The sequence below is a fragment of the Rhinolophus sinicus genome, chromosome 14 (genome assembly GCF_057876585.1).
Source record: "Rhinolophus sinicus isolate RSI-liver-muscle chromosome 14, RSI-T2T, whole genome shotgun sequence".
Classification (NCBI taxonomy): Eukaryota; Metazoa; Chordata; class Mammalia; order Chiroptera; family Rhinolophidae; genus Rhinolophus; species Rhinolophus sinicus.
The window spans coordinates 124,027,266-124,052,712 of NC_142514.1; the positions used below are offsets into that span (position 1 = coordinate 124,027,266).

Sequence of the window (25,447 nt, forward strand, 5' to 3'; positions counted from 1 at the left end):
GTCCTCTATATTCAGTATATAGGCTCCTCAAATCTTAGTCCCAATCTGCTTTTCTAATCTCCCTCCCTACTCCCCTCAATGTCGTGCCTGGGATCTTGTAGGCATTTAATTAATATTTGTTGGAAGGAAGGAGGGAAGGGAGAAAGGGAAGAGAAGAGAGAGAGAGGAAGGAAAAGAAAACTGAAATTGTAAATCTAATCATTGCTTAATGTGCAGAGCCTAGCACATTGCCTGGTACAGGGGCAGAGTTAATAAAAGTTTAATGACTAAACAAATGAATATAAGCGTTTCTTGAATTCTTGGACTCATGGATATCTCCCTCCTCCCCACTATAGTATCCTACTCTAAAGAAAGGATCTGATAAACTCAGATCTAAGTGTCATAGGCATGACCATGAGAAGCTTCTAACTAATCTAGAGCAGTGGTTTTCCTGGCTGCACATGAGAATCATTCAGAGAGCTTTTGAAAAACACTAATGGCAGGACCCAACATCCAGAAAATCTAGTTCAATTGAACTGGAAAGAAGCCCAAGCTGTAGTGCCTTCTTAATAATGTGCAGACAGGGTTGACCATTTCTGTTACAGTCCAACCCCCTCAGAGGTCCATAGAATTGATATCACTTCTCCATGGGCAGAGAGCTGGTAGGTGACAGAAGCGGGATATGAACTCGTAGAATCACTGAGTCACTCTAGCCTTTATCAGTTCTTTATCTCATGAAGTTCTTCCTTCTCTCTTATATCTCTCAGACTCGGTTTTTCTCATTCATATATTCATTTAACAAATACTTATTAAGTACCTACCAGGTGCCAAGTATACAGCAGTGAGCAAAACAACCAGTTTCTTCTCACCTTGGCTTCAGCAGGAAGAGCCTGTATACCTGGAGGCCTGTCTCAATTTGGATCATTCTTTCTCCACTAGTTTATGAAAGTCTTCTATTTTTGATCTATGAAAGGACTAGGAGCCATGAGCTATTCACCTTTGGAGATGCAGAACCTAGCATATTGCCTGGTACAGGGGCAGAGTTAATAAAAGTTTGATGACTAAACAAATGAATACAAGCGATTCTTGGATTCCCTTACATGGAAAAAAAGAAAACAGAAAAATGTCAAGAACACCACTTGTATTAGTCAGGATTTCCTCAATTATATGTCATAGAAATCCAACTTCAATTTTCTGAGGCAAAAGAGGGTATTTATTTGCTCATAACTGGCAAAGGCAAGTGCATCGAATCCCAGAGCTCAAATCATGTCATTAGGGCTCTATCTCTTTTCTCATTTTGTGTTATCTTGGCTTCATTCTTAATTCAGGGCCTGTCCATGTGACAGGCAAGATGGTTCCCCAGTATTGTCAAGTTCCACATCCTCTGATTTTAGCAATCTGAACAATGGCCACATATCATGTCCAGAGAAGACTCTGAGGACCCCATCTGCCCATTCTTGAACTAAATACTTTGGCTGGTGAAGAGTGTACTCTGATTGGTCAGTCTGTCTCACAAGTCCATCCTGGGGCAGCCAGCAGGGTACCACTACTGTCAGCCTCACAAGAATACAGGGAATTGGCAAGGAATACCCATTGGGAACCAGAAGAAGGAGATAGGAAAGTGTGCTGGACTACCATGGTCTTCTATCTTTCCATCTTTATGCTCTACCATCCTTACTTGGCATAATGGCTTTTGTCCTCATCCATGTAACTTCATGAATGCAAGACATGTCACAGATCTAAACATTATGATATCCACAAGGTAGGAAGAAAGGGGGAAGGGAAGCCCTAGCTTTATCTGTCATTTTTATCAGGAAAGTGAAAACTTACCCAGAAACTCCCCAAGAAGACTTTCTTTAGACACCACTGGTCAGCATTGGATTGCACTGCTACCGCAGCTGTAAAGGAAGCTAGGAAATCTAATTTTAACAAACTGGAATAGAATTTATGACTAGCTGGGACCAATCCTAATTCCTCTCCCACCCTATACTCCTCTCAGCCCCCAGGGTCAATCATTCCTGTTCTGAGTTCCCATAGCATCCTGGGCCTCCCTCATCAAAGTGACATGTGCTCTGTACAGCAATTGCTTGTTTTTCCAGTGCCCACCTTTTGCCAGGATTTTAAAAGAGATGTCATGTCTATTTTGTTCATAGTTGTATCCCCAGCACATAGCACAGTGTCCAGCTTCATTCCACCAATGTTCTCTATCTACCATGTGCCAGGCATTGTGCAAATAAGTAGGCACTGTGCACTGTGCAAAGAAGTGACCACTTCTTGGATGGATGGATGGATGGATGGATGGATGGATGGATGGATGGATGTGTGGATGGGTGTGTGGATGGGTGTGTGGGTAGATGGTGGATGGTAGCTGGATGGATGATGGATGGTGGATGAATGAAGGAAGTTTGGGTGAATCGATAAATGGCTGGATAGTTGGATGGATGGCAGGTGGGTGAATAGTGGATAGATGGATGGTGGATGAATATCATCACTGTCCAATGGCTCCACCCAGAGCAGCCAGTCTGACACTCCCTTGTCCCCCTCTTCTCATTCTTCTCACCCCAACTTATCATTTCACTTTCCTAAAAGCCTTCTTGTTTCCCAGGGAGCCATTAGATGGTCCCTCTTGGTCCTGAAGCAATAGCTAGTGCTTTCCCTCCCTCCTGCCATCTAGCTGAATCTTGAATCAATACCAGTAAACTGGGTGTGAACGGAAGGAGACTGCTCCTTATTTGCCATTATTTACCTCTAAGTGTGTGCCATTGCTTCTCTCTCTCTCTCTCTCTCTCTCTCTCTCTCTCTCTCTCTCTCTCTCTCTCTCAATCTCTCTCTCTCTCTCTCAATCTCTCTCTCTCTCCCACCCCACACCCCACCCACCCGTTTTCTTTCCAACTACTTGGGAACTGGCTCAACCAGAGTACAACCAGCTCATCTGCATCTGGCCCTAGGGGACTTGAAGGAGCCAGAGGCAGGTAGGCGGGCAGGAGCAGCGGCAGCAGCGGCCACAGCGCACAGCCTGGTCCGCGCGGCGCCTCTGGGAAGCCCATGCCCGGCCCGTGTCGCCCCGGGCTTTCTCATGAGGCCTCTGCCGAGCCGCAGGAGGAAACACCGCGGCATCTCCCTGGGACTCCTCGCCCTCTGTCTGGCCGCAGCCGGCTGTTTGCAGAGTAAGCACTGGGCTGGGCGGGGTGCGGGGACGACGCGTTGCGGGGCGCCGGAGGGTCCCGGGTGTTGCGGGTGCCTGGCTGCCGGCCCTCACCCACCTCGGCGGGCGCTCATGGCTCGCAGGGAACGCGCCGCTTCCCGGGGGCCGGGCGCGGCCTGGAGCTGTGCGCCGACCGCGGCCACAGGGACCTCTTGGGCAACTTCGGGGTGCGCGCCCAGCCCCGCCCGGCCGGGCGTTATCAGAGCCGGAAGCCGGCCGGGAGATAACCCGCTCCCGGTCCGGTGGCCGCCTTCTCTGCAATAGTTTTCATTTCTTTTTCCTGGAATAACCAGACTGCAGCTGAGGTGTCCGAGACCTCAAGGGCGCACGGGCCTGGCTCCCTACTGCGGTGACCCCTCAGGCTTCTGGGTCAATAGCACGTTCTGTGGGTCTCCCCGATAACTCAGACGAACCCACCCACAGTAGAGTCTCTTGAGGAAAAGGGGTTCTGGGGTTTGGGGTTGGGTGTTGGGGCCTAAATGCACCAGTGGTCCTCCCCAGTCAGCCCTGAGCGGGAGGCTTGGTGGGTGGACACTTGAATCCCCCTGCTCGACGCACAGCACACAATCCCATTGACACGAACAACCGATTATAACGCAGCTTTACTTCCTCCTTTAATCACTGTCATTATTAGCATTCGCATTTTACAGATTAGTCAGTCAGCTGAGGTTTAGAGAGTGACTAATGCAGGGCCACTGAAGGTGGGAGGACGTATAGGAAGAGCCAGTACTTGTTAAGCACATATGCACTCACCGTCCCTCAAACTTTACAGGACTTCTATCATTTAATCATCTGGGCAACCTTAAAACATAGGTGCTACTCTTATCCCGTTTTCACTAGTGAGGAATCTGCGACACAGAGAGGTTGTTACTTGCACAGAGTAGACATTGGTAGAGCTAGGATTCAAACCTGGGCGATCTAGCACTCTTGACCTTTGTGCCTCTTTGGCTAGTGCCCAGCTTTGCAGGCTGCAAATATCAGAAACCTACAACAACTGGCATGGGGTATGTGCCTCTGGCTGTCTGTGGGGCAAGAAGTAGCTGCTGTTAGTCCATCAGGTGGGTAGGTGTGTTTGGCATGGCAGTGACCTTTTCCATTGTTTTACACCCCTCCAGCACATGTTTCCAACCCCTATTCTCAGGCAACGTCAGTGCAGACGTCCCTGATGTTCATGGGCTTTGCCATTTGCTACAGTGTATAATTCATTTATTCACGCACTCATTCAGTGCACCCTCCGCCTGCAGGAAGCAAGCCACAGTGGGTACTGGGATAACCATGGTTCTCAGTCTTGTTCTCATGCAAGCAAACAAGAGTGCCAGCTTGGGGTGGCGAGCTCCGAGTGGCAGGATGTGCCAACGTTCTGGAAGCCCTAGAGGTTCAAAACCTAGACTGAGGGAACCAGGGCAAGCTCCCAAAGGGAGCCGCACCTCCTCAGACCTGACAGATGGACAGGAGCAGCCAGGGGGATGGAACAGAGGGAATGCAGGGTGTCCTAGACAAAGTTGAAGCACGTGCAAAACCTGGAGGACGGGTAAAAGTTTTGCAATTCTTGGACTGAATATCTGACTTGCACAGCTGTAAGCTCCAGGAAAGCAGGCACTCTTTTCCAGCTCTGGATGCCTAGCCAAGGTCTACTCCTTAAATGACAGTGAATGGCTGTACCCCTGCCTGAATGAGGCCTGTCCTTCAGGGCCAGCCCTGAGGGTGTAGAGTGGGCTCCCTCACACCAGCTCCCTCCATTCTCTGCCTTTTCAGCCTCTGTCAAAAGCTGCCACCCAGAAAGTCTGATATTCATCATTTACACTGAAGTCTATGTTAAAGCCCACCCCACAAACACAAGCACACAAACTCCCTGCATTTGAAGCCTTTTCTCTATCAGTGGGACTATTATGGACTGCATGTTTGTGTCCTCCTGAAATTAATATGTTGAAGCCCTAACTCTCCATATGATGGTGGGGCTTGGAAGTGGGGCTTTTTGGAGGCAATTAGGTTTAGATTGAGGTCATGAGGTTGAGACATCTGTAATGGGATTAGTGCCTCTATAAGAAGAGGAAAGCACCAGTTGCCCCCTCCACCATGTGAGGATACAGCAAGAAGGTGCCATCTGCAAGCCCGGAAGAGAGGCCTCACCAAGCACTGAATCTGTTGCACCTCGAGCTCAGACTTGCAGCCTCTGGAACTGCGAGCAATAAATGTCTGTTGTTTAAGCCCCCCATTCTATGGTGTTTTGTTAGCCCGAGCTGACTAAGACAGGGACTTAAAGGCTTATCCCCACCCCGAAAGCTTGCAGGCTTCCTGTAGCAGGCCAAGGTGGGCTGCCTGTCTAGGACCCCTGTTCATGTCCTTTCTCAGTTCTCAGCATGGTAAGGTAGCCAACAGGGAGTGGCCAGTGTTCCCTGGAAGCAGATGATCCAAGACTAAAGTAGGAAAGGTTAGTTAATGGCCTGGGGCCTAGTCAGCTTGCTTCCTGTGGTTCAACCCCAGCTTCTGAGAAGCAGCCTGCTCCCCCAACACACACACACACACACACACACACACACACACACACACATGCACAAATGCCCTTCGACATCTCTACTTTCCCAGGGAGGGGCCAGGGTAGAGGAGTGGTCCCCACTGAGTCACAGCCCAGTACCCTAGAGAGCAGAGAAACAGAATGGGGGCTCAGTCTGGGTCTGGGGAGGGAGTCGATGGGCCAGGAGCTGCCACAATCAGAAAGGAATTGTGGGTTCTGGACTTAACCGGGGGTAAGATGGGTAGGAATGGGGCGGACAGCCAGTGTAGGAGGAATCCCCTTGAAGTCCCTGGGGAGACACCCAGATCCATCGCTCCAGGACAAAGCCCCACTGGTCACCTTGTGCTGCCACCCACGTGGCACATGTTTACTGAGCACCTACTACGTATCAGACTCTGCACTGGCCCCAAATGAAGCAGAGAACAATGAGGTGTCGTCTGTCTGCATTGAACTTGCAGATTTATAGACAAAATTTTGCATACGTATACATGTACCTACCAAAAACGTGGTGTTTGGATGTGCTTTCAAATAATACAATAGTGCTGTACTTGCTATTCAGCCACTTAGTTTTTATATTAATTTTTTAAAGCTCTATCCACATTGATAAGCAGAGATCTTGCTCATTCCTTTCAACCTCTATGTCATCATGTAAATGTGCTATTTCTTACTTAGCCAGCTTCCTCCTGATGGATCTTTAAGCTTTTAGCTTTTAGCGCTCACTTAGGGGAGAGCAGACCCTGAATACAGGGTGACAAGTGCAGTGCTAGTGACGTGCCCATCATATGCAGGATGTGGGGGTTCAGGGCCACCTCCAGCCTGACAGGGGCACCCTGCACACACACCTCCTCCCCACAGCGGTAATGCACACACACAAAAAAAAAAATGCCTGAGGGATTAAATTGAAGATATTGAGGGGACGGTGGCATCAACCAGAAAGGGACCCAAATTTCTTCATTCCTGATCTCCAAAGGTGTCCTGAATGTACTTCCTGCTGGTCTGGGAAGGGGCTGCAGTCAGGAGACTCTCCTTTCTCCGTTATCCCCAGGACCTGAGGACACCTGTACATTTCAGCCACTACGAGACTTAACAAAATATATTTGAATCTGTCTAAAGTCAGGATGTATGTTACAAATCAATAGCTTTGCTATAATCTCTGTTGGTCTGGACTGAAGGTGTCCTGAAGTCATCAGGACACCTTTGAAGATCAGGAATGTCTGTTGGCTCTGTCAGTCACCAGGAGTCGTCTTACCTGGAAAGTAGGAAAGGCTTCATGGAGAAGGTGAGGCCAAGTCTTGAAAGATGAGTAAGTGTACATAGCAGGGCAGGGTGGAGAAGAGAATTCTAGGCATACAGCAAGTGCTCAAAAACTAGGCGCACTATTCCCCTTGGGGCCTCGCAGGTCGGAGCATGCTAAGCAAAAGAGGAAGTGGCTGCTGCCTTAGCATGCACACACTGGTATTTTAGCTGGTACCCCACTGACACGACATCTCCGTAAGTTCAGTGCACTCAGGACCTCAGTGATCTGCCTGCATCTGGGTTTTCCCTAGAAAAATGGGCTTGGGGTAGGAAAGTATTTACTTAAACTGCAGAAATGGGAGTAGGAGAAAGGCACGACTGGCAAGTTCAAAGTTGGAAAAAGATTTGCTCCCATAACAGGTGAGCTGGGCAGTGAAGGCACCAGTCAGCCCTGTGGGCAAAGGGGAAATGACACACTGGACCATAAAACGAGCACAGGACATTCTTTGTCCACATGTGGTCCAGGAAGCACATTGGCCTTTCCCCCCCACTGAGGCGCACCCCAGGGGGGCAGTTCAGGCCTGTGCCACGTGGCTCTGGGGCTTCCTGGGAACTCTCAGCTGACAGAAGGGGAAGGGCCTGGGGACTGGTCACAGCCCCCGTGCTGGCTCTGACCCCTGTAGGTGAGGTCACCTTCCTTCTCTGAGCACACAGGACAAGGTGAGGGTGGGCTGGCTTACTGCTTCTCAACCAAGGCCGCACATTAGACCCACCTGGTGGCAGCGGGGGGTGGCATGGAGGTCTTGTAGGACCTACAGATGCCAACCCCCTACTCCAGACAGTTGATTTGGTTTTGCTGAGGGCTGGACCCAGCACCGCTTGTTTCGTATTTAAGGTCCTCGGGTAATTCTAATGTGTGCCAGGCAGAGAGCTCCTGGACTAGACCATTTCTGGGTCCCCCCCCCCATTAGCCTCCTCCTATGGAATCAGTTGTCAGGAAGCCTGCATATTTCTCCCCCTTTCTGTTCTCAGAATACCCTCCATTGTGTGCAGCAGTCTTGTTTATATCTTATTTGTGGCTTGATCCTGACAAACCTATAGATACTTTCCCACCATGCTTTAGTCAGGAGACAAGGCTGCTTTGCTTCCAAGTTTGGTTTGGTTCAATAAATAGTTCATGAGCCACTCCTTTCTTCCTTCATCTTCCTGTTCCACACACATTTGTGCAGAGGTGTCTGAGGAGGACCCCCGCTTCCAGTTCCCCAGGCTGGCCACTGGCCCAGGCCCGACCATAATTCCTGCAGCCCAGCTCTACAGAGGGCAAACCCAGCAGTGCCCCACCCCCCAGTGTGGTTCAGGACCAGGCAGCTGCCTCCATCATACGTGGTTTCCTTGGCATCTGAGTGGAAACACAGCACTGACTTGACCAAAGCCCATGGCCATTCAGGAAAGAGTTCAGCTTTCTAGCAAGGGTGGCTCTTATTTAAGGTAGAAAGTTTCCAGAAGGAATTCCACAGGGAGGAATTTCAGTCTCTTGCCACACTTCCATAAAGGAATCACAGATTTACAAATGCTCATTCCAGTTCTACACCTACTATATGGTTTGGGCTGGAAGAACCAGCTGCCAGGCTCAGATCTACTATTTCAATCCCTGGTACAGCTCCAGCTTCTGCTTACACACCCCTGAGGATGGGGAGCTCACTAACTCCGTAAGCAGCTCAATGCATCTTCAAAGAATTCTCATTAATAATAGCTAATATTTATTGAGTGATCATTAACCGTCAGAAACTGTAATAATCTCCTTACACGCATTGTTTCACTTAAACTTCATTCTGTTGCAGGAAGTGAGCACCACACTACGTAGGATACAGCAGGTCCTTGAATAACACTATTTCATTCATCATCACTTTGTTCACTGTCATTTCATTATAATATCGATAAGAAAAAACAAAAAAGGAATTCCCAGCTGGGGCCACTGTCTATATGGAGTTTGCACAGTCTCCCTATGTCCGTGTGGGTTTTCTCCAAGGACTCCGGTTTCCTCCCACATCCCAAAGATGTGCCTGTGAGGTGAACCTGCGTGTCTATGTTGTCCCAGTGTGACTGAGTGTGCGTGTGAGTGTGAGTGTGGGTGTGAGTGTGAGTGTGGGTGTGAGTGTGAGTGCGTCCTGCGATGGAAGGGCGACCTGTCCAGGGTGGGTTCCCGCCTTACACCCTGAGCTGCTGGGATAGGGTCTGGCCACCATGACCCTGAACTAGAAACAGCAATCTGGGAAAATTATCCTACTTGTTTTTATCAGTCGTTCTTAAATGTATGCATAGCTCACATTTATTTCAATGTTTAACATTAGAAATGTTTGGGGTCTTTATTTAGCAGTTTGGTGATGTTTTTGTGACCAGAAATATGCCGTGGGAACTTAACTCTTGTTTCTATCAATTAGCCTAGGGTGAAACTGGTTTCGTTATATGTTGTTTCACAGTTTCCAAGAACCTATCATCACCGATGTTAAGTGAGGACTTACCGACCTTGTTTCATAGGTAAGGTAACTGAGACTGAAAGAAACTGTTTACTCCAGATCACACAGCTGTGACTGGCAAACCTACATTCTTTTTTTTTTTTTTTTTTTTTTTTAATTGGGGAAGGGGAACAGGACTTTATTGGGGAACAGTGTGTACTTCCAGGCCTTTTTTCCAAGTCAAGCTGTTGTCCTTTCAATCTTAGTTGTGGAGGGTGCTGTTCAGCTTCAAGTTGTTGTCCTTTCAATCTTAGTTGTGGAGGGCGCAGCTCAGCTCCAGGTCCAGTTGCCGTTGCTAGTTGCAGGGGGCGCAGCCCACCATCCCTTGCGGGAGTCGAACCAGCAACCTTGTGGTTGAGAGGATGTGCTCCAACCAACTGAGCCATCTGGGAGCTCAGCAGCAGCTCAGCTCAAGGTGCCGTGTTCAACCTTAGTTGCAGGGGGCGAAGCCCACCATCCCTTGCGGGAGTCGAAGAATTGAACTGGCAACCGTGTGGTTGAGAGCGCACTGGCCCATGTGGGAATCGAACCGGCAGCCTTCGGAGTTAGGAGCATGGAGCTCTAACCGCCGGAGCCACCGGGCCGGGCCCCAAACCTACATTCTGAACACAAGAGTCTGACTCCAGAGTCCACGAATGCATCCGTTGTACACACTGACTCAGTTCTGTTCTCCAGAACCTGTCTCCTTCCAGTCTTTACTCACTTGTCCTCATTCTGGCACTGCCTGGGTGTCACAAGGCTTTCTTCTCCAAGAAGAGAAGTTGTGCAGCAGAAGTGGCCGTGGGCCTGGCTGAAACGAAGTTAGCAGTGATGTTGGAGACGAGAGGAGGGGCCAGCCTGCAGGGATGCTGGGAGCACCCTCAGTGCCCGCTTTGCCCTGCGCTCTTGCAGAATCATGACTGCTGAGGTTCTAAAAGTGTGGTCCTGGGACCAGCAGCAGCGTCACCTAGTTAGAAAGGCAAACTCCAGGCCCTCACCCCGGGCCTACTGGGTGAGAAACTGAGACTGGGTCCCGGCAATTGTTTTAACAAGCCCTGCAGGTGGCTGTAGTGCAGCTGCATGTTGAAAAATACTGTGTGACAGCATTGGAGCGGTGGTGGGGGCAAATGGAATTACTTCACTCACCCCTTTCTGGGTTCGAAAGGTCCTCTTTGCGGGGGCTCTGAGAAGAGATTGGGCTGAGTGGGTCAGGCGCTAAATTAACTAATAATGGACTTCCACATAGAGCATGAGATGCTGAGTTGACGCTCTGCAAATGTTAGCTCCCCTCGCTTCCGTTCCCAAACGCTCGTTGAATGGAATGAGACTGGGTTCAATTCTCGTGGCCTGGAATCAGGGATTCTTCTGGGTAAGAAATCAGGGAAGGGAGTTCCCCTGCCCCCTGGAATTGTTCCTGGCTGTCAAACTCTGTCACCCCCAGGTTTTTTGGGTTGTGTTTTCGTTGACTCATTGGCATCCAAGCCGTGATGATCCATAATTACAAATGAGGAAACGGTGGGTCCCAGAGGTAAAGGGATTTGTGCAGTCACCCCACTAGGATGTGTGCAGCCAAAACAGAACCCGGGTCTTTGGTTCCACAGAGTGTCCATGGGGTGGCCCTCCCAGGGCTTTCCCAGCCAGCATTGTGCCCTCCTCTGCCACCTTCTGCTCCCACAAGCAGTTGTGCCTTCTCACCTCTGGGGAGAAGGGTGGAGCTGACCTCTCACCAAGCCTGCTGAGTTTCCACTCTCCCGTCAGAGAAGGAGCCGGGAAGAAGACCAGGTGAGTGTGGTGGCCCAGAAGCCACATGGGTGTTTCAAGCAGGAGAGAGTGGTCAGCAGTGCCCCAGGAGGAGAAGGTCATCTACTGAGAATGAGCAGGAATTTGGAGGTCCAAAGAGATTGGAGGGAACTTGTCTTAGTCATTGTGGAATAAGGAAGAGTAAATTTACATGAAAAACAGTAAAATTGGCAGTATGGAGACCCTTCTTGAATTCGGTGACCTTGAATGTACCCTGGAAACAGTGGGCTTTGTTGTTTTGGAGAGGGTCTGCTGTAGGAATTCTGCTGCAGTGCTGACGCCCAGGTTTGGGCAGAGAGGAAGCAGAGAGCTGCTGATGGCAGGTGAGGGTTTTGCCAGGCAAAAGACAGAGGCCAGTGGAGTTTAAAGAATTGGCAGGAGTGCTTAGGACATGATGGGAAGGGAACCAAGATAGGGAGGGAAGTAAGGATGATGGATTGGGGAAAGTAGAAAGAGGAAGGACCCAGGAGGCCAATGGTAGAAGCTGAACAGTAAACAGGAAGAAGGTTGTTGGCTGAGCAGGCTGCTTTACTGGAGGCCAAGGTAGAGTAGAAGAAGAATGTTCTTGTAGAGCAAGGATGGAGTGTCCATGAGGATGCTGGAACTGGGGGCAGAGTGCTGACGTTGTTGAGAAGAGGAGACAGGAATGACCTTAAGGGAACAGGGTGGGTTTTCTTTTTTTGCAAGAGGGTGGAAGAGTGATAGTCTAAACCCGTGCTGTCCAATAGAAATATCATGCAAGCCACAGATGTAAGGCACATACGTAATTTTAAATTTTCTAGTGGCCACATTAATTTCACCTGTTTTTTTTTCACTTTTCAGTTTTAATAATAGATTTTGTTTAACCCAATATATCCAAAATACTATCATTTCAACATGTAATCAAGATAAAGATTATTAATGAGATATTTTACGTTCTGTTTTACATACTAAGTCTTCAAAATCTGATGTGTGTTTTATATTTAGAGTGCGTCTCAACTAAGACTAGCCAATCTCAAGTGTTCAATAACTATGAGTGGCTAGCAGCTACCATATTGGAAAGCCCAGGTCTATACTCAGAGTACCTTGTCTTACTGGAGGCAGCTGTGGGGCAATGAAAAGAGAGTGGAGTTCCAGTCTCAGCTCTGATTTTCTACTCAGCAAGGACTGGGGCACTTATGTTAGGCCTCTGAGCCTCAGTTTCCCCACTTGCGTTATGCATCTCTTCCATTTGGCTATTCCTGAGTCATACTGTACCCTTTATTATAAGCTGGTAATAGTTTCTTCAGTGATCAGATAAGCAAGTACCTTAAAACAAAAACCATAATTTCTTAACCCATCTCCTGCCTCACATAAGTTGAGATAATGCTTGTTAAGTACATTGTCAATTGTGTAAATGTGAATTACTAACATTTTCAAATGTGAAAAACCTGGGGCTCAGACAATCTTTGCACGCATTTCCTTTTGGACGCTGTTTTGCACGCTATTTTTATTTTTTAAGTAGCTCACAAACTCCCTAAAATGTTCCAACTGTTCAAAATGGTATAGAGTGAAATGTAAGGCTTTCTTCCACCCCAGACACACAATCTGCTCCCCAGAGACAACTACAGCTCGAGGTTTTTAGTGTATCCTTTCAGAGGTCCATTTATCCGGGTAAGTGGGCATGTGTGTGTGTGTGCACTTTACTCAAATGGAAACATTCTGTACACACTATTCTGCCTTGTGCTTTGTCATCATTTTTGAGATCATCAAATACTAATGCACATAGGTTTGCCTCATTTTTTAATGTCTCTAGTATTCCCGGGTATGAGTATTGGTAATTCAAAGTATGAATGTTGATCATTTATTTAACTGGTTGTGACATAATAAGAAATATGTATTTGGTCTCTGATCCTGGTTCTTGACACAGAGCTCCTAAAACCCTAGTGATTTCCTGAGTGACAGGTGTAACAGGAGCGTCTTTTGTTATACTATTTCGTCTTTAGTCCCTTGGAATCACCAGCGTGATAAGAGTGTCTTTTTGTTTATTAATGAGGAGACTCTTGGAAGGTGAGGGCTGCTTGGCAGAAGAACAAACCATATAGTTAGAGGGTTGGAACTTTCAGCCTCACCACTGACCTCCAGGGAAAGGACAGGAGCTGGGGATTGAGTTAATCACCAATGGCCAAGGATTTCATTCAATCATGCCTATATAATGGACCATCACGCCCTGCTAAAAAAAATAATAATAATAAAACCAAACTGAAGGAATTCACAGAGCTTCTGGGCTGGTGAACACATCAAGATGCTGAGAGGGTGATGTACTCAGAGAGGGAGGGCATGGAAGCTCCATGCCCCTCCCCACAGACCTTGCCCTAGGTATCTCTTCCATTTGGCTCTTCCTGAGTTGTATCCTTTGTAGTAAACTGCTCATAGTAAAGTGCTTTCCTGAGTTCTTTCAACTGTTCCAGCAACTTATCAAACCTGAGGAAGGGGTGTTGGGAACCCCTGATGTGTAGCCAGTTGGGCAAAAGTATGGGAGGCCAGGACTTGTGATTGGCGTCTGTAGTGGGGGACAGTCTTGTGAGACTGACCCCTTAACCTGTGTGATTTGTGCTGACTCCAGTTAGTGTCAGAAGGGTTGGGAGTAGAGTAAGAAACAGTTTTCCTTCACTGGAGAACACATAGGTTGTCTCCAGTATTTACTACTGCAATTGACTGACTACATACTTTGCTTCAGTAGCGATGCTTGTACTTATATCATTGCATCTAGTACACTTAGTGCTAGTGCGATAAGTTTCTAAAAGTGGAAATTCTAGGTCAAGAGGTATGTGCTATTTAAATAATTCTAGAGGTTTCATCGTATTGCCCTCCACGTGGGTTACACCCGTTTTTAATCCCCACGGTAATGTTTGAGTACAACTGCTGCACACTCCTGACAACACACTCCTGACAACACAATGTTATCAGGCTTCTTCATCTTTACCAGTCTGACAGCGGCCAAGTCATTCAGCTTTCCCAGCCTGGGTTTCACTGGTCTGCGATAATTGCGTATGACAGCTAGTACCTAACAGGTGTTCCCAATAGAAATGGTGGCTATTGCCATTTTGGAGTGATTTTTGTTTGATTGGGGTACAAATACAGGAACCTGAGGAGGAGAGCAGTCTCCCAGCTTCTATCCAGACCTGCACCTGTCCATGGGGTGTGGGTTTGGCTGACGTCTGGTGACTTCCCAAGGCCATTAAAGAGCAAGATCATGGGGAAGCATCCTCAGGGACGAAATGATCTTTGGTCTGAGTCATCAGGCACTGAGAGGGTGAATTACTACCTGAGCTAACAGGAGGGACGGGTAACATAACCCTGTAAGTTATGTGCAATTGTCAGTCATCAACACTATGCGTGACATCTAAACCCAGAAGCCATTATTTCGGGGGGGGGGGGGGGAGGGGTGGTGTTGGCTTCCTACAAGAAGCTGTGTTTCCAGAATTCCAGGCTTGCTTGTTTCAAGAATGGCAGAAGTGAGGCATGGACATGGATAGTTTAGGTGTGCAAAACTGTGCCACTTCTCATCCTAGCTATTTGACTCTCAGCAGACTTAGGCTTGGGAAAGGACTCTTGCCAGCACCTCCCGCAGTCAGATCCGTTGCCCTCCTCAGCTCAGCATAGATACTCCCTTCCTGTTCTATCCAAATGGGCAGCAGTTTGACAGGCAGGGCATATATGTCTTCATTCATTCATTCATTCATTCATCCATACAATGAGCAAACATTTGGTCCTGTCCAAAATGTCACACTTAGAAAATGTCCCTGGGTTCAAAGGGCCCATAATGTTTATTTATACTTTTGGTTTATAGGATTCATAATAAAAAAAAATACTATCAAGTTTTTTTGGTCCAATAATTGTGTTGTGGCTGTATTGCCAATAACAACCCTTCTCACCTCCGTAGCCTAGCTGGTCTTGGCACATGGGGGTAGGTAGATGGGTCTGGGTTCAAATCTTGCAGAAGAGCAGGCTTTATGTGAACTATGCAGACAAAATGTTTCCATGGACGTTTTGGTACGGGATCAAATACCAAGGACATTTTGGCGTGGACCAAATGTCTCTGTGCACATTTTGGACAGGACCAACTGTGCCACAAGGATTCATACGAGTACATTGTGAGCTCCTACAAGTGCCAAGCCCTGTGCTGGACACAGGGGTGGCCGAGGTGAACTGGAAGCGAGTTCTCACAGTCTGCCATGCACATGTGCACTTCCTGCTGTTTCTTATCCCCAGATAGGGCCACACCCAGCTGTTCCCAACTGTTTGGGCTCCAGCCAGCGGTCCTCCTGAAGGTACACAGATAGGACAAGCACATGTGGTGGGCCCAGAGCAGTGCGGGTGATGTGTGTAAATGATAACACTTCTGCTGCCAGACCGCCCTTCCAGGAGCCCAGCTCAGATCCTGCCATGTCTCTATTTGAAAACCACCCTGGGTCCTCCCTGCCTGAGGAATAACTCCGTGGGGTAACCCCCAGCCTGTCACAGATTCCTCATGCTACAGCCAACCTGCACTTCTTGCTCACTGGGTCCCCAACCTGAGGATCCGCTGTGCCTCCCTAGGTGGCTTCACTGTTCCCTCAGCAGGGATTGTGCGTCCTCGTTCTCCCATGCTTTTAAAGTCTTATCCTTCCAGCCTCAGCTTACATGAGTGTCTCTCCCCTTCCCCAGCTCCTGCAAACCTGATTTGGCTCTCAATAAAAGGGGGGTAATAATATTCACCAGGCCAGCACCCATGAGCCAGTGCCCTGCTATGGAGGAAGCGTGGCAAGTGTAGACGGGGTTCAACGACTGGTGGGAAGCATCCACTAAAGTGGGGGCGCAGTGGGAGTGCTGACCCTTGGGGGATGTGTTTGGGAGCCAGGGAGTTAAGGGAAGAATGGTATTTGTCTTCTCTCAACTTACCCGGAGCTGGAGCTGGCTGCCCTGCACCACTCCTGCAAGGCCCGTCAATGCCTTGGAAATCAGCTATCGTATACCTTGGAATTTACTCTTTGCTCTTCAACATTTCTTTAAGCCTCAGACAGGGTGACCAGCTGTCTTGGTTTGCCCATGACTTCCTGATTTTAGCACTGAAACTCCCAAATCCTGGGAAAATTCAGTCCCAGGCAAACTGGGAGGCTTTGGTCACCCTGAGGCTTGTGACACACTGAGAAGAGTGAGTGGCGGGCCCGTGGTAAATGCTGTGCCCTGGTGGGCCTGACACTTATGCTTCCATCCTCATCTTCACAGCCTCCTCCCAGAGGTTTTCCCTTGTCTACTGAAATTGTGTTCTGAATACTATTGACCTCTGGTGTGATTTCAGGACATGCATCCTTCTTAAATTATCAGTTTTTAAAAAGTAGCAAAACACTACCTCTATAATTTATTTGTAAGAAAAGGAATAAGTAACCATTCTGAGTACAGTTAAGTCTTCACTTAATGTCATCTATGGGTACTTGGAAAAACGAAACAACATATATAAGAAAACCAATTATACCTTAGGCGTTAGGCGAATTGATATAAACAAGAGTTAAGTTCCTATGGTATATTTCTGGTTACAAAAACATCACCAAACTTCTAAATGAAGGCCCAAAATGGTTTTGATATTAAATATTGAAATAAATGTGAGCTAGATATATATGAGGTCTGACAATTAAGCTCATGAACTTGTTGCAACGATGTTGCTAATCTTTTTTGATATCAGAGGGATTATTCATTATGAATTTGTACCCACTGGACAAACAGGTAATCAAGTTTACTATTTGGAAGTGCTGAAAAGGCTGTGTGAAAAAGTTGGATGACCTGAACTTTTCACCAACAATTCATGGCTCTTCCATCATGACAATGCACCAGCTCACACAGCACTGTCAGTGAGGGAGTTTTTAGCCAGTAAACAAATAACTGTATTGGAACACACCTTCTGACTCACCTGATCTGGCCCCCAGTGACTTTCTTTACTCGAAGATAAAGGAAATATTGAAAGGAAGACATTTTGATGACATTCAGGACACCAAGGGTAATACGACCACAGCTCTGATGGCCATTCCAGAAAAAGAGTTCCCAAATTGCTCTGAAGGGTGGACTAGGTGCTGGCGTCGGTGCATAGCTTCCCAAGGGGAGTACTTGGAAGGTGACCGTGATGATATTCAGCAATGAGTTCACGAACTTAATTGTCTGACCTCGTATTTAAGACAGATTGGTAAAAACAAGTTAGAATTCTTTTCCAACCTGCTATTCCAGTTCAGGGACATGGTGGTTGCAGCCTATCCCAGCCGCTCAGGGCGCAAAGTGGGTCCCACCCTGCACAGAATGCCCTTCCATCACACCCACACTCACTCACACTGGGGCAATGTAGACACGCCAGTTCACCTCAGGGGCACATATTTGTGACATGGGAGGAAACCAGACTCCCCGGAGAAAATCCACGCAGACATGGGGAGAATGTGGAAACTCCACATAGACGGTGGCCCTGGCCAAGAATCGATTTTTTTTTTCTCATCAACATTATAATTAGATGACTTGGAATGAAATTCCATTAACTGAAGACCTGCTGTATTATATTCCAGCCCATTGCTGGGAAGCTGGTTTCACCTGCCTGGTCCTTTCTCTCTAAATAGTTCCCAGAGGTTCTCTCCAGCTCCAGGAAACCAGGCTTTCAGGAAGCTTTCAGTGACTTCTACCTTGCTAAAATCAGTTCTGTGAATCAGCCCCGCACAGTTCAGTTCTGTGACTTCTTCCTTAAAGGAGACATTTGCATCTATCTAGGAAATGGGTAGAATTTAGGTCTCTGCTTTTCACATAGAATTCAAGTGAAGATGAAAATCAAGGTAAACTTTTAAACTTTTCTTTGAACTTTGCCCACAAGATTGCTTCAACTAATCAGGGGAACTTAAAAAGATTTTTTAAAAAAACAATTTTTTTATAATTATTAATTCAACAAATAACTGAAAAATTCAAAATTGTATAAATGTGTAACTTAGAAAATAAAACTCTGCTGCTATCCAATCTCTAGTTAACAGTTTAACATATGTTACTCCAACATTTTTCTATACATAGTATGTACATATTAACATATAGTTACACAAATATAAATAAGATAGTATGCTGTTTTATAAATTTATTTTTAACTTAGTAACATATCATGGACATCTTTCCTTGTTCTCACAAAGCTCATTCTTATTAATGGCTGCCTGACATCCATTTTCAAAGTAAAATCTGATTTATTAACCAACCTCCTTGAGTAGAACATTTAAGCTAGGTCTAGACACTAAGTTTCTCCAGACTTGTTCTGGAATGATTTTAGCATGAGGTGCAGAGGTAGTTATTCATTAATTCAACTTTTTAAACAGTTGACAAGCAGTTTACTTTTAAACTCTTGGAACTGTTAATTTTCCATTTTTGCTATGGACCATTTATTTCTAATTAAATGTGGTAGATTGACAGGAGGAAGAATTCTTTGCTCTTAAAACCTAGCTAAGTGCCTGGTTAGTTTGTCTGATTAGGAGATTTTTCTGGTCAAGAGAAAATACAGAAACCAGTACAAACTAGTTGGTCAGTTTCTAGCCGTATCAGTGTTAGCCTAAAAATAGCAGGCCAAAGTGAGAGGCATTAATTTGAGACTTAAAAAATATATGTAGCTATTCAGGGAGCACTGATTCAGGCAGAGGCCCAAATTTTGTTTCAGTTAAGAGACCAAAGCAAAGGGTGTTTATGAGAAAGGGAAGGGGAACAGTTATATCAGTAGAAGGATGGCATTTCTATAGGTGCAGATAAGCTAACATAATGATATTAATTCTAAAGAACGTTTTAAATTTTCAGTCAGGTCGTCATCAGTCCAGTAGTCATAATATCTGCTTTTTGCAAACAGTTCTTTGGAGCACAACGTTGCTTAAGGTCCAGTACAAAGGTTATTTGGCCCTGTTTTAATACTGCAAAGGTTTGAGGCATAAGATCTTTCAAGGCAGTTCCTCTAGTATGGAAGTTCGAGTGCCATTTTAAACTAGCTCCATTTATATTATTGTTTTACAACAGCATCTCAGAAACTTGGACTTGTTATTTTTGTTTTTCAGTTTTGCTGTTTCTTGGGGCAAGTAATTGAAAGGCTCAAATGACGGTCCCCAAGGCTATTAAAAGAGCTGGCAGTCTCCCTTGATCAACATGGTTAACATGGGATGTATATGAAACACACATAAGTGATGACACAGATTTGTCACTAGTTCTAAATATGGTTCTCCAGATCTTACAGTAATCGCTATTCCAACTGCTCGGATTTGAGGTCAGAGAAATCAGAAAACATAGATTGATAAATGATAGTTAGTCCTTCTACTTGGTAGTGGAATGAGAAAAACACGGATCTTACATCCGATAGAACTGCGTTCAAATCCCACCTTTGCATTGTGTATGGAAGACTGTTCTGCCATAAGAAAAGATGGAACAGTACCATTTGCAGCAACATGGATGGATCCTGAGATTATTATGCTAAATAAAATAAGTCAGACAGAAAAAGTCGAGAACCATATGATTTCACTGATATGTGGGATATAAAACTGAAAACAACAAAGGAACAAGACAAACAAATAAAGAAGCAAAAACTCATAGACACAGACAATAGTTTAGTGGTTACCAGAGGTTCAGGGGGGCGAGGGGTGGTAGATGAGGGTGAAAGGGATTAAATATATGGTGATGGAAGGAGAACTGACTCTGGGAAGTGAATATACAATGTGATACATAAATGATGTATTACAGAATTGTACACCTGAAACCTATGTAACTTTACTAATAAGTGTCACCCCAATAAACTTTAAAGAAAAAAACAGACAAAACAGAAACCAAATCCCACCTTTGCCATTCCCTAGCTATGTAGGAGTGTTGCTAACTCTTATGTAAAAAACAAGAGATAAGGATTGTAAAGTGCATAATATCTATATAACTATTACAGAAAGCCTTGGCTAAGTTATAGTTCTTTCCTATCTATTTGTTAGTTTTTAGAGTTGCCTAATTTTTCAAACCACCCAAGCAGGAACAGTTCTATAAGGAATGGCTCATCCTTCTTGCTTTTATAAATATTTGGCATTTCCTTATTCATTCACTCAACAGACATGTATTGACCAATCATTATGTCAGGCATTAAGTACAAGGGACACAGAGATGAAGAAAACACATAATTCCTACCCTCCACGGGCTGACCTGCAATTTGACCTCTGTTTTCTTCCTGAGAAAAAGAGAGAGAGAAAGCGAATGTGGCAAAGTTAATAATTGTGGTGAATCTAGCAGTTATATAGATATTAATTGTACTTTCAACCTTTCTGGGAGTTTAACATTTTTTAAAATACAGAGTTGGGGAGAAAATACATTTCTATTACTTGCCAACTATAATTCTTGAAAGCCATTAGTCCCAATTTTTCAGCACAGAATTTATCGGATTATTTATCTCCAGTTACCAAGCCAGATCTTAGGAGAGCAGCACAAATGGGATATGCTGGCGATGGGAGAGGACGATGAGAAAGGTCTGAAAAAGTAACAGGCATGGTTACCTGCAGCCACACAGCAGGGGCCCCCGGGCAACTGGACACCCAAAGAGTGAGAGGGCTAAACAGGAGGTGGAGGTGGAAACCAAGGGATGGGCTCCAAGCTTGAGTCTTGCCCAATTCACTCTCTGGTCTCCAGCCAACCCTTTCCACTCTTCTCAGTGTGGGGGCATTTGTCACATTCTGTGCCGTCAACTGCCAATCACTGACTATTGATTCAAGCATAGAGGTTTGATATATAAACTTTGGAATCGGCAGCCCTTGTGAGTCTCAGCTTTGAGGAGTGAATTGAACAAGCTAGTTAATCCTGGGGAGCCTGTTATATGTAAATTCTCAATAAAATCACAATAGGCTGTGTGCGGCGAAGAGACGATGTATGTAAAGCAGTTAGCACAGGGCCTGTGCCTGCTACCTACTTAATACATGTGTAACCACATACATTTCACCTTAGCCAATGGCACTATTCATCTACCCATTTCACTCAGAAATCTCAGCTTGATGCCTCTTTGCCCCACCCACTCCCACATCTACTTCGTCAGCGTGTTCTGTCCTCCCTACTTCCAAATACATTTCCTAAGTCAGACCGCTTTTCACCCTCCAAGGTTATATCTCAATCTCTTATCCGGAGTCCCCTTTGGCAGCCATCCGAGTCCTCTTCCTGCTTCCATTCTGCTCCCCTCACCCCTAGAATATTCTCCACAGCAGACATTCTCAAACTGAATGGAGAATGTCACCCTCCTACTTCATTTTCCTATGGATTCCCACCCCTGACCCTCACGTCGCAACCTGGGTCCTGCCCAACTCTCCAACCTTGTCTCCTAAACTCTGCCCATGGCTCAGTGAATTCTCACACACTGGCCTTTCTGTTCCTCAAACACACCAGCACTCACTCTCACTTCGCGGTCTCGATGGTTGTTCCCGCTGCCTGAAACGCGCCTCCCAAATGTCTCCACCTGGCTGCCTCTTCTTCCTCCCTGTCCTTTAGGGCTCAGTTCAAATGCCGTTTCCTCAGTGAGGTCCTCCCTGCCTATGCTCTCTAATGGTGTGTACCACCTCCACCCCTACTGGTCGAAAGGGTGCTGTTTTCTTATCCTTAAAGCTCACTATTATCTAAGATGATTGGTTGGCTCATTTAGCCCTTGTTTGTCTCCCTTACAGAATGGAAGCTCCAGGGAACAGTAAACAGTAACCTTTTGTTCTGTTCACTGTCTTAGTCAGCTCGGGCTGCCATAACAAAACAGAGACTGGGGGGCTTAAGCAACAGAAATGTATTTTGTCGCAGTTCTGGAGGCTGGAAAGTCCAAGATCAAGCTGCTGGTAGATCTCGGTTTCTGGTGAGAACTCTCTTCCTGGCTGCCAGGCAGCCGCTTTCTTGCTGCATTTGCTCATGGCCTTTCGTCCATGTGTGCCCATGGAGACAGAGCACAGACTCTCTCGTGTCTCCTCTTACAAAGACCTGAAGGCTGTTGGATCAGGGCCATACCCTTATGACCTCTTTTAACCCGACTTCCTTTGAGGCCCCAACTCCAAATACAACCACACTGAGGGTTAGTGTCTCAACATAGGAATTTGGGGTGGGGGGGGATCTAAACATTTAGTTCATAACATTCACCACTGTAGCATCGGCACTAGAACCGAGAAGGGAGCCTGGCATGTCATGGGCACTCCATCAGAGAATATAGAAGTTCACGTCACTTTGAGTCCATATAAGTGGCCCCACATCTAGCACTCCATCCTGCAGGTCAGGGCGTGTCACTGTACATTCCCCAGGCTGCCATCAATGCCACGGTGGAAGAAGACATCCTGCTGTCTGTGGACTATTCCTGCCATGGCGTCCCCACCATCGAGTGGAAATACACATCCACCTGGGGCGTGCAGAAGATCGTAGAGTGGAAACCAGGGACTCAGGCCAACGTCTCCCAAAGCCACAAGGACAGAGTCTGCACCTTTGACAACGGCTCCATCCAGCTCTTCAGTGTGGGCGTAAGGGATTCCGGCTACTATGTCATCACGGTGACAGAGCAACTGGGGAGCAGCCAGTTTGGCACCATCATGCTGCATGTGTCAGGTAAGAGCCCCAGGAGCCCGGCACCCCTGTGACTGCAAGTGTGTGTGTGTGGGGGGGGGGGTCAACTTCATGACATTAAGAGATTTATCTTCCCCTTGCTCTCACCCCGCCCCACAGAGATCCTCTATGAAGACCTCCACTTCGTTGCAGTCTTCCTTGCTTTTCTTGCTGCTGTGGCCGCAGTGTTAATCAGCCTCATGTGGGTTTGTAATAAGTGTGCATATAAATTCCAGAGGAAGAGAAGGCACAAGCTCAAAGGTAATTTTCGGGGACTTGTGACAATCAGTGTATGCTTTTACGGCCAGTGGTGTGGCACATGTTAATCTTGTTCTCACCAAATAACCACCTGGTGACTCATTTGCAACTCATTGACTTGTCTTTTGCTTTTCAGAGAGCACAACTGAGGAGATTGAGCTGCAAGATATTGAGTGTTAGCCAAGGCTGAGCCCAATTACATTCCTACCTCAAGAGGAAAATATTATTTTCCAGTGAAAGGAGTAAACACATCAATCCACCCTAAGAGCCTCCTGTTGTCCTGCCACGGCCACCCATTCCCGGTGGGACCGCCAGACGTTCACCAAGGTGACTGCATGCAGTTGAAAGCTGTGGATTGGACAAAGTCAGTTCTTGTACATGCATGAAGTTCAAGGAGAAGAGAGCTTTAGGCTTTGAGCCAGAGCTTTGCTTGGCTGCCGTGTCAGAGCCATGCTAACCCATAGCCAGTGGCACAGGGCTTGGGCCCGGGTCATGGCCATTGGAGGAGTCCCATATCAGAGGGCAGCGTATCTCCAGATCAAGTGTGCAGCTTTCCGTGCGTCTGTCAGCACTGCCGGTGCCCTCCAACCACCTGCTGTGAGAAAACATGAGGCGTTTAGACAGCCTGCCTAAGAAACAGAGGTAGGAAGAGATAGCGTGAGGTTTGCAGTGCTATCACGAGTTGCTCGGAGCGGGGCGAGGGCCCCTCGTGGCCTGGAACTTTAGGGAGAAGAGCTTCATTTGTTGAGGGACCGGCACTGGGAACAAGGAATAAGGAGAAAATTACCTTTCTCTTCCTCTCTTAAGTCCAGCATGAATTGGATTTTCCCTCTTGTGGCCCCAGTGTGAGGAAAACCACAGTTCTCTGTGGGCAGCATCTGGCCTTCAGATGGCCTCCCGACCAGCTGTGCGAAAGCGGGGCCTGCATGGTGGGTGGTACACCTGGGAAGTCGGGCAGCGCAGGCTTCAAAACCTAGCCTCCTCAGTCACTAGCACTTCATGTCTCAAGCCAGCCACACTTTCTCCCCCAAGTGGGCAAAGGAACACTTGGCATTCACCTACCTCACAGTCAGGATATCAAGTGAAGCCCGCAGAAGACATAGAGCTTTCCAAGCAATTTAAGACAAGCATGACGATTCTTCCAGGATCTGAAAAGCAGTGCAATACTGAGTACTGGAAATTGATCAAATGCCCTGGGGTATTGGGTGCCAGGTGAAATTAGAGACTGAATCACAGCTGGCCTTGGCCCTTCCTCTCTGATATTGGTTACTAGGTTTACCTGCAAGTTTCTCCATCCCAACTTCCATTTGGCAATCTCTAAAGCAGGCCTAAATTTATTTTCCATTTCTCTTTTCTCTCACTAGTATTTTTAGCTGCAGACCGAAGGTACCACCCCAATTATTGGTGAAGGCTGCAGTTTTTAGTTATGTCCCCAGCCCTCAGCTGCAAATTCACTAATGCAAAGGAGAAGGAGAGCTAGAACATTCCCTTCTCTCTGCCCTCCCTTCAAATCCCTAATGTCCACATCTTTTCTTCTTCCCAAGTGGCAGATAAAGAGTTGCCTGGCAAAGTTAGTAGGAGGCCTCTCCCCGAGTAATGAACCCAGGGTTGCAGGAAGAGATCTCTTGGAGTATTCAGACAGGAGCTATCAGTGATGGAGAGACAGGCTCTGAAGGCACCACCTGACTCAAAAGGCAAGAGGGCAGACAGTCTAAACAACTGATTTGTAGCTCTAGCAGCTGAGACGTTCTCACTTCAAGCCACCGCCTGTCCACATGCATGTAAACACGCACACCTGTGCCCGTTCCCCAGTCAGAGGAACCTGGCCTGTGCCAGGACGGCTTCTTTCCACGGGTCTCCGGTGCCCTGAAGAAGCAGGGTGAGGGGAACTGGAGAGAAAAGGGCAGTCAAGGATAATCTTTCTCTTTCACACACAAAGCCCATCAGCTGGAAACCAATTTGGATTTGGTAACTGCTGGAATCTGTGTCCTATTTTATTCTACCTGCTTTTCAGAACTCTACATCTCAGTTTGTCAGAAATCAGGGGTGGAAATTCTCATAATAAAAGGAGAAATGGAAATGAATACCCAGTGAGTGGCCTCCACGGGCAAAACCCAGGTGTAAATTGGCCCCCTGCCCCTCAAAATTTCATGAAAGGTTATACCCTCAGCTTTACATTTCTTCATTTTGCACTTTTAAAGCTCTCTCCATCCTGAACATTCCTGTGGAAAGCTTTTGATCCCAGAAGCCTGAGGTTTTTGTCTGTTTTTCACAGAAGAAAATATGAAGTCATAAAGGTTAGCCACCCTAAATGTTAAGCTGTAAGTTATTATGCTTCAAACTGTGAAAAAAAATGTTTTAAAGAATGAAATAAAACCTGAAATGAAA

The 25,447-nt window shown here is 46.7% G+C and overlaps 1 protein-coding gene across 1 annotated transcript; it reads left to right on the plus strand.

The window, feature by feature from the left end:
• The first annotated feature begins 2,905 nt into the window (after nucleotides 1–2,905).
• VSTM5 (V-set and transmembrane domain containing 5) lies at nucleotides 2,906–25,447 on the plus strand. Its single transcript, XM_019737554.3, has 4 exons — nucleotides 2,906–3,146; nucleotides 22,478–22,804; nucleotides 22,922–23,062; nucleotides 23,196–25,447. Exons 1-4 carry the CDS (start codon nucleotides 3,056–3,058, stop codon nucleotides 23,237–23,239), a joined length of 603 nt encoding a protein of 200 aa, XP_019593113.2. The 5' UTR covers nucleotides 2,906–3,055; the 3' UTR covers nucleotides 23,240–25,447.

Bases quoted from the DNA above. Each gene is read 5' to 3' on its own strand.
- VSTM5 (XM_019737554.3), top strand. From the start codon at position 3,056: ATGAGGCCTCTGCCGAGCCGCAGGAGGAAACACCGCGGCATCTCCCTG. The intron at 3,147-22,477 runs GTAAGCACTGGG...TCCATCCTGCAG, and splicing joins CGCAGCCGGCTGTTTGCAGA to GTCAGGGCGTGTCACTGTAC. The intron at 22,805-22,921 runs GTAAGAGCCCCA...CCCGCCCCACAG, and splicing joins CATCATGCTGCATGTGTCAG to AGATCCTCTATGAAGACCTC.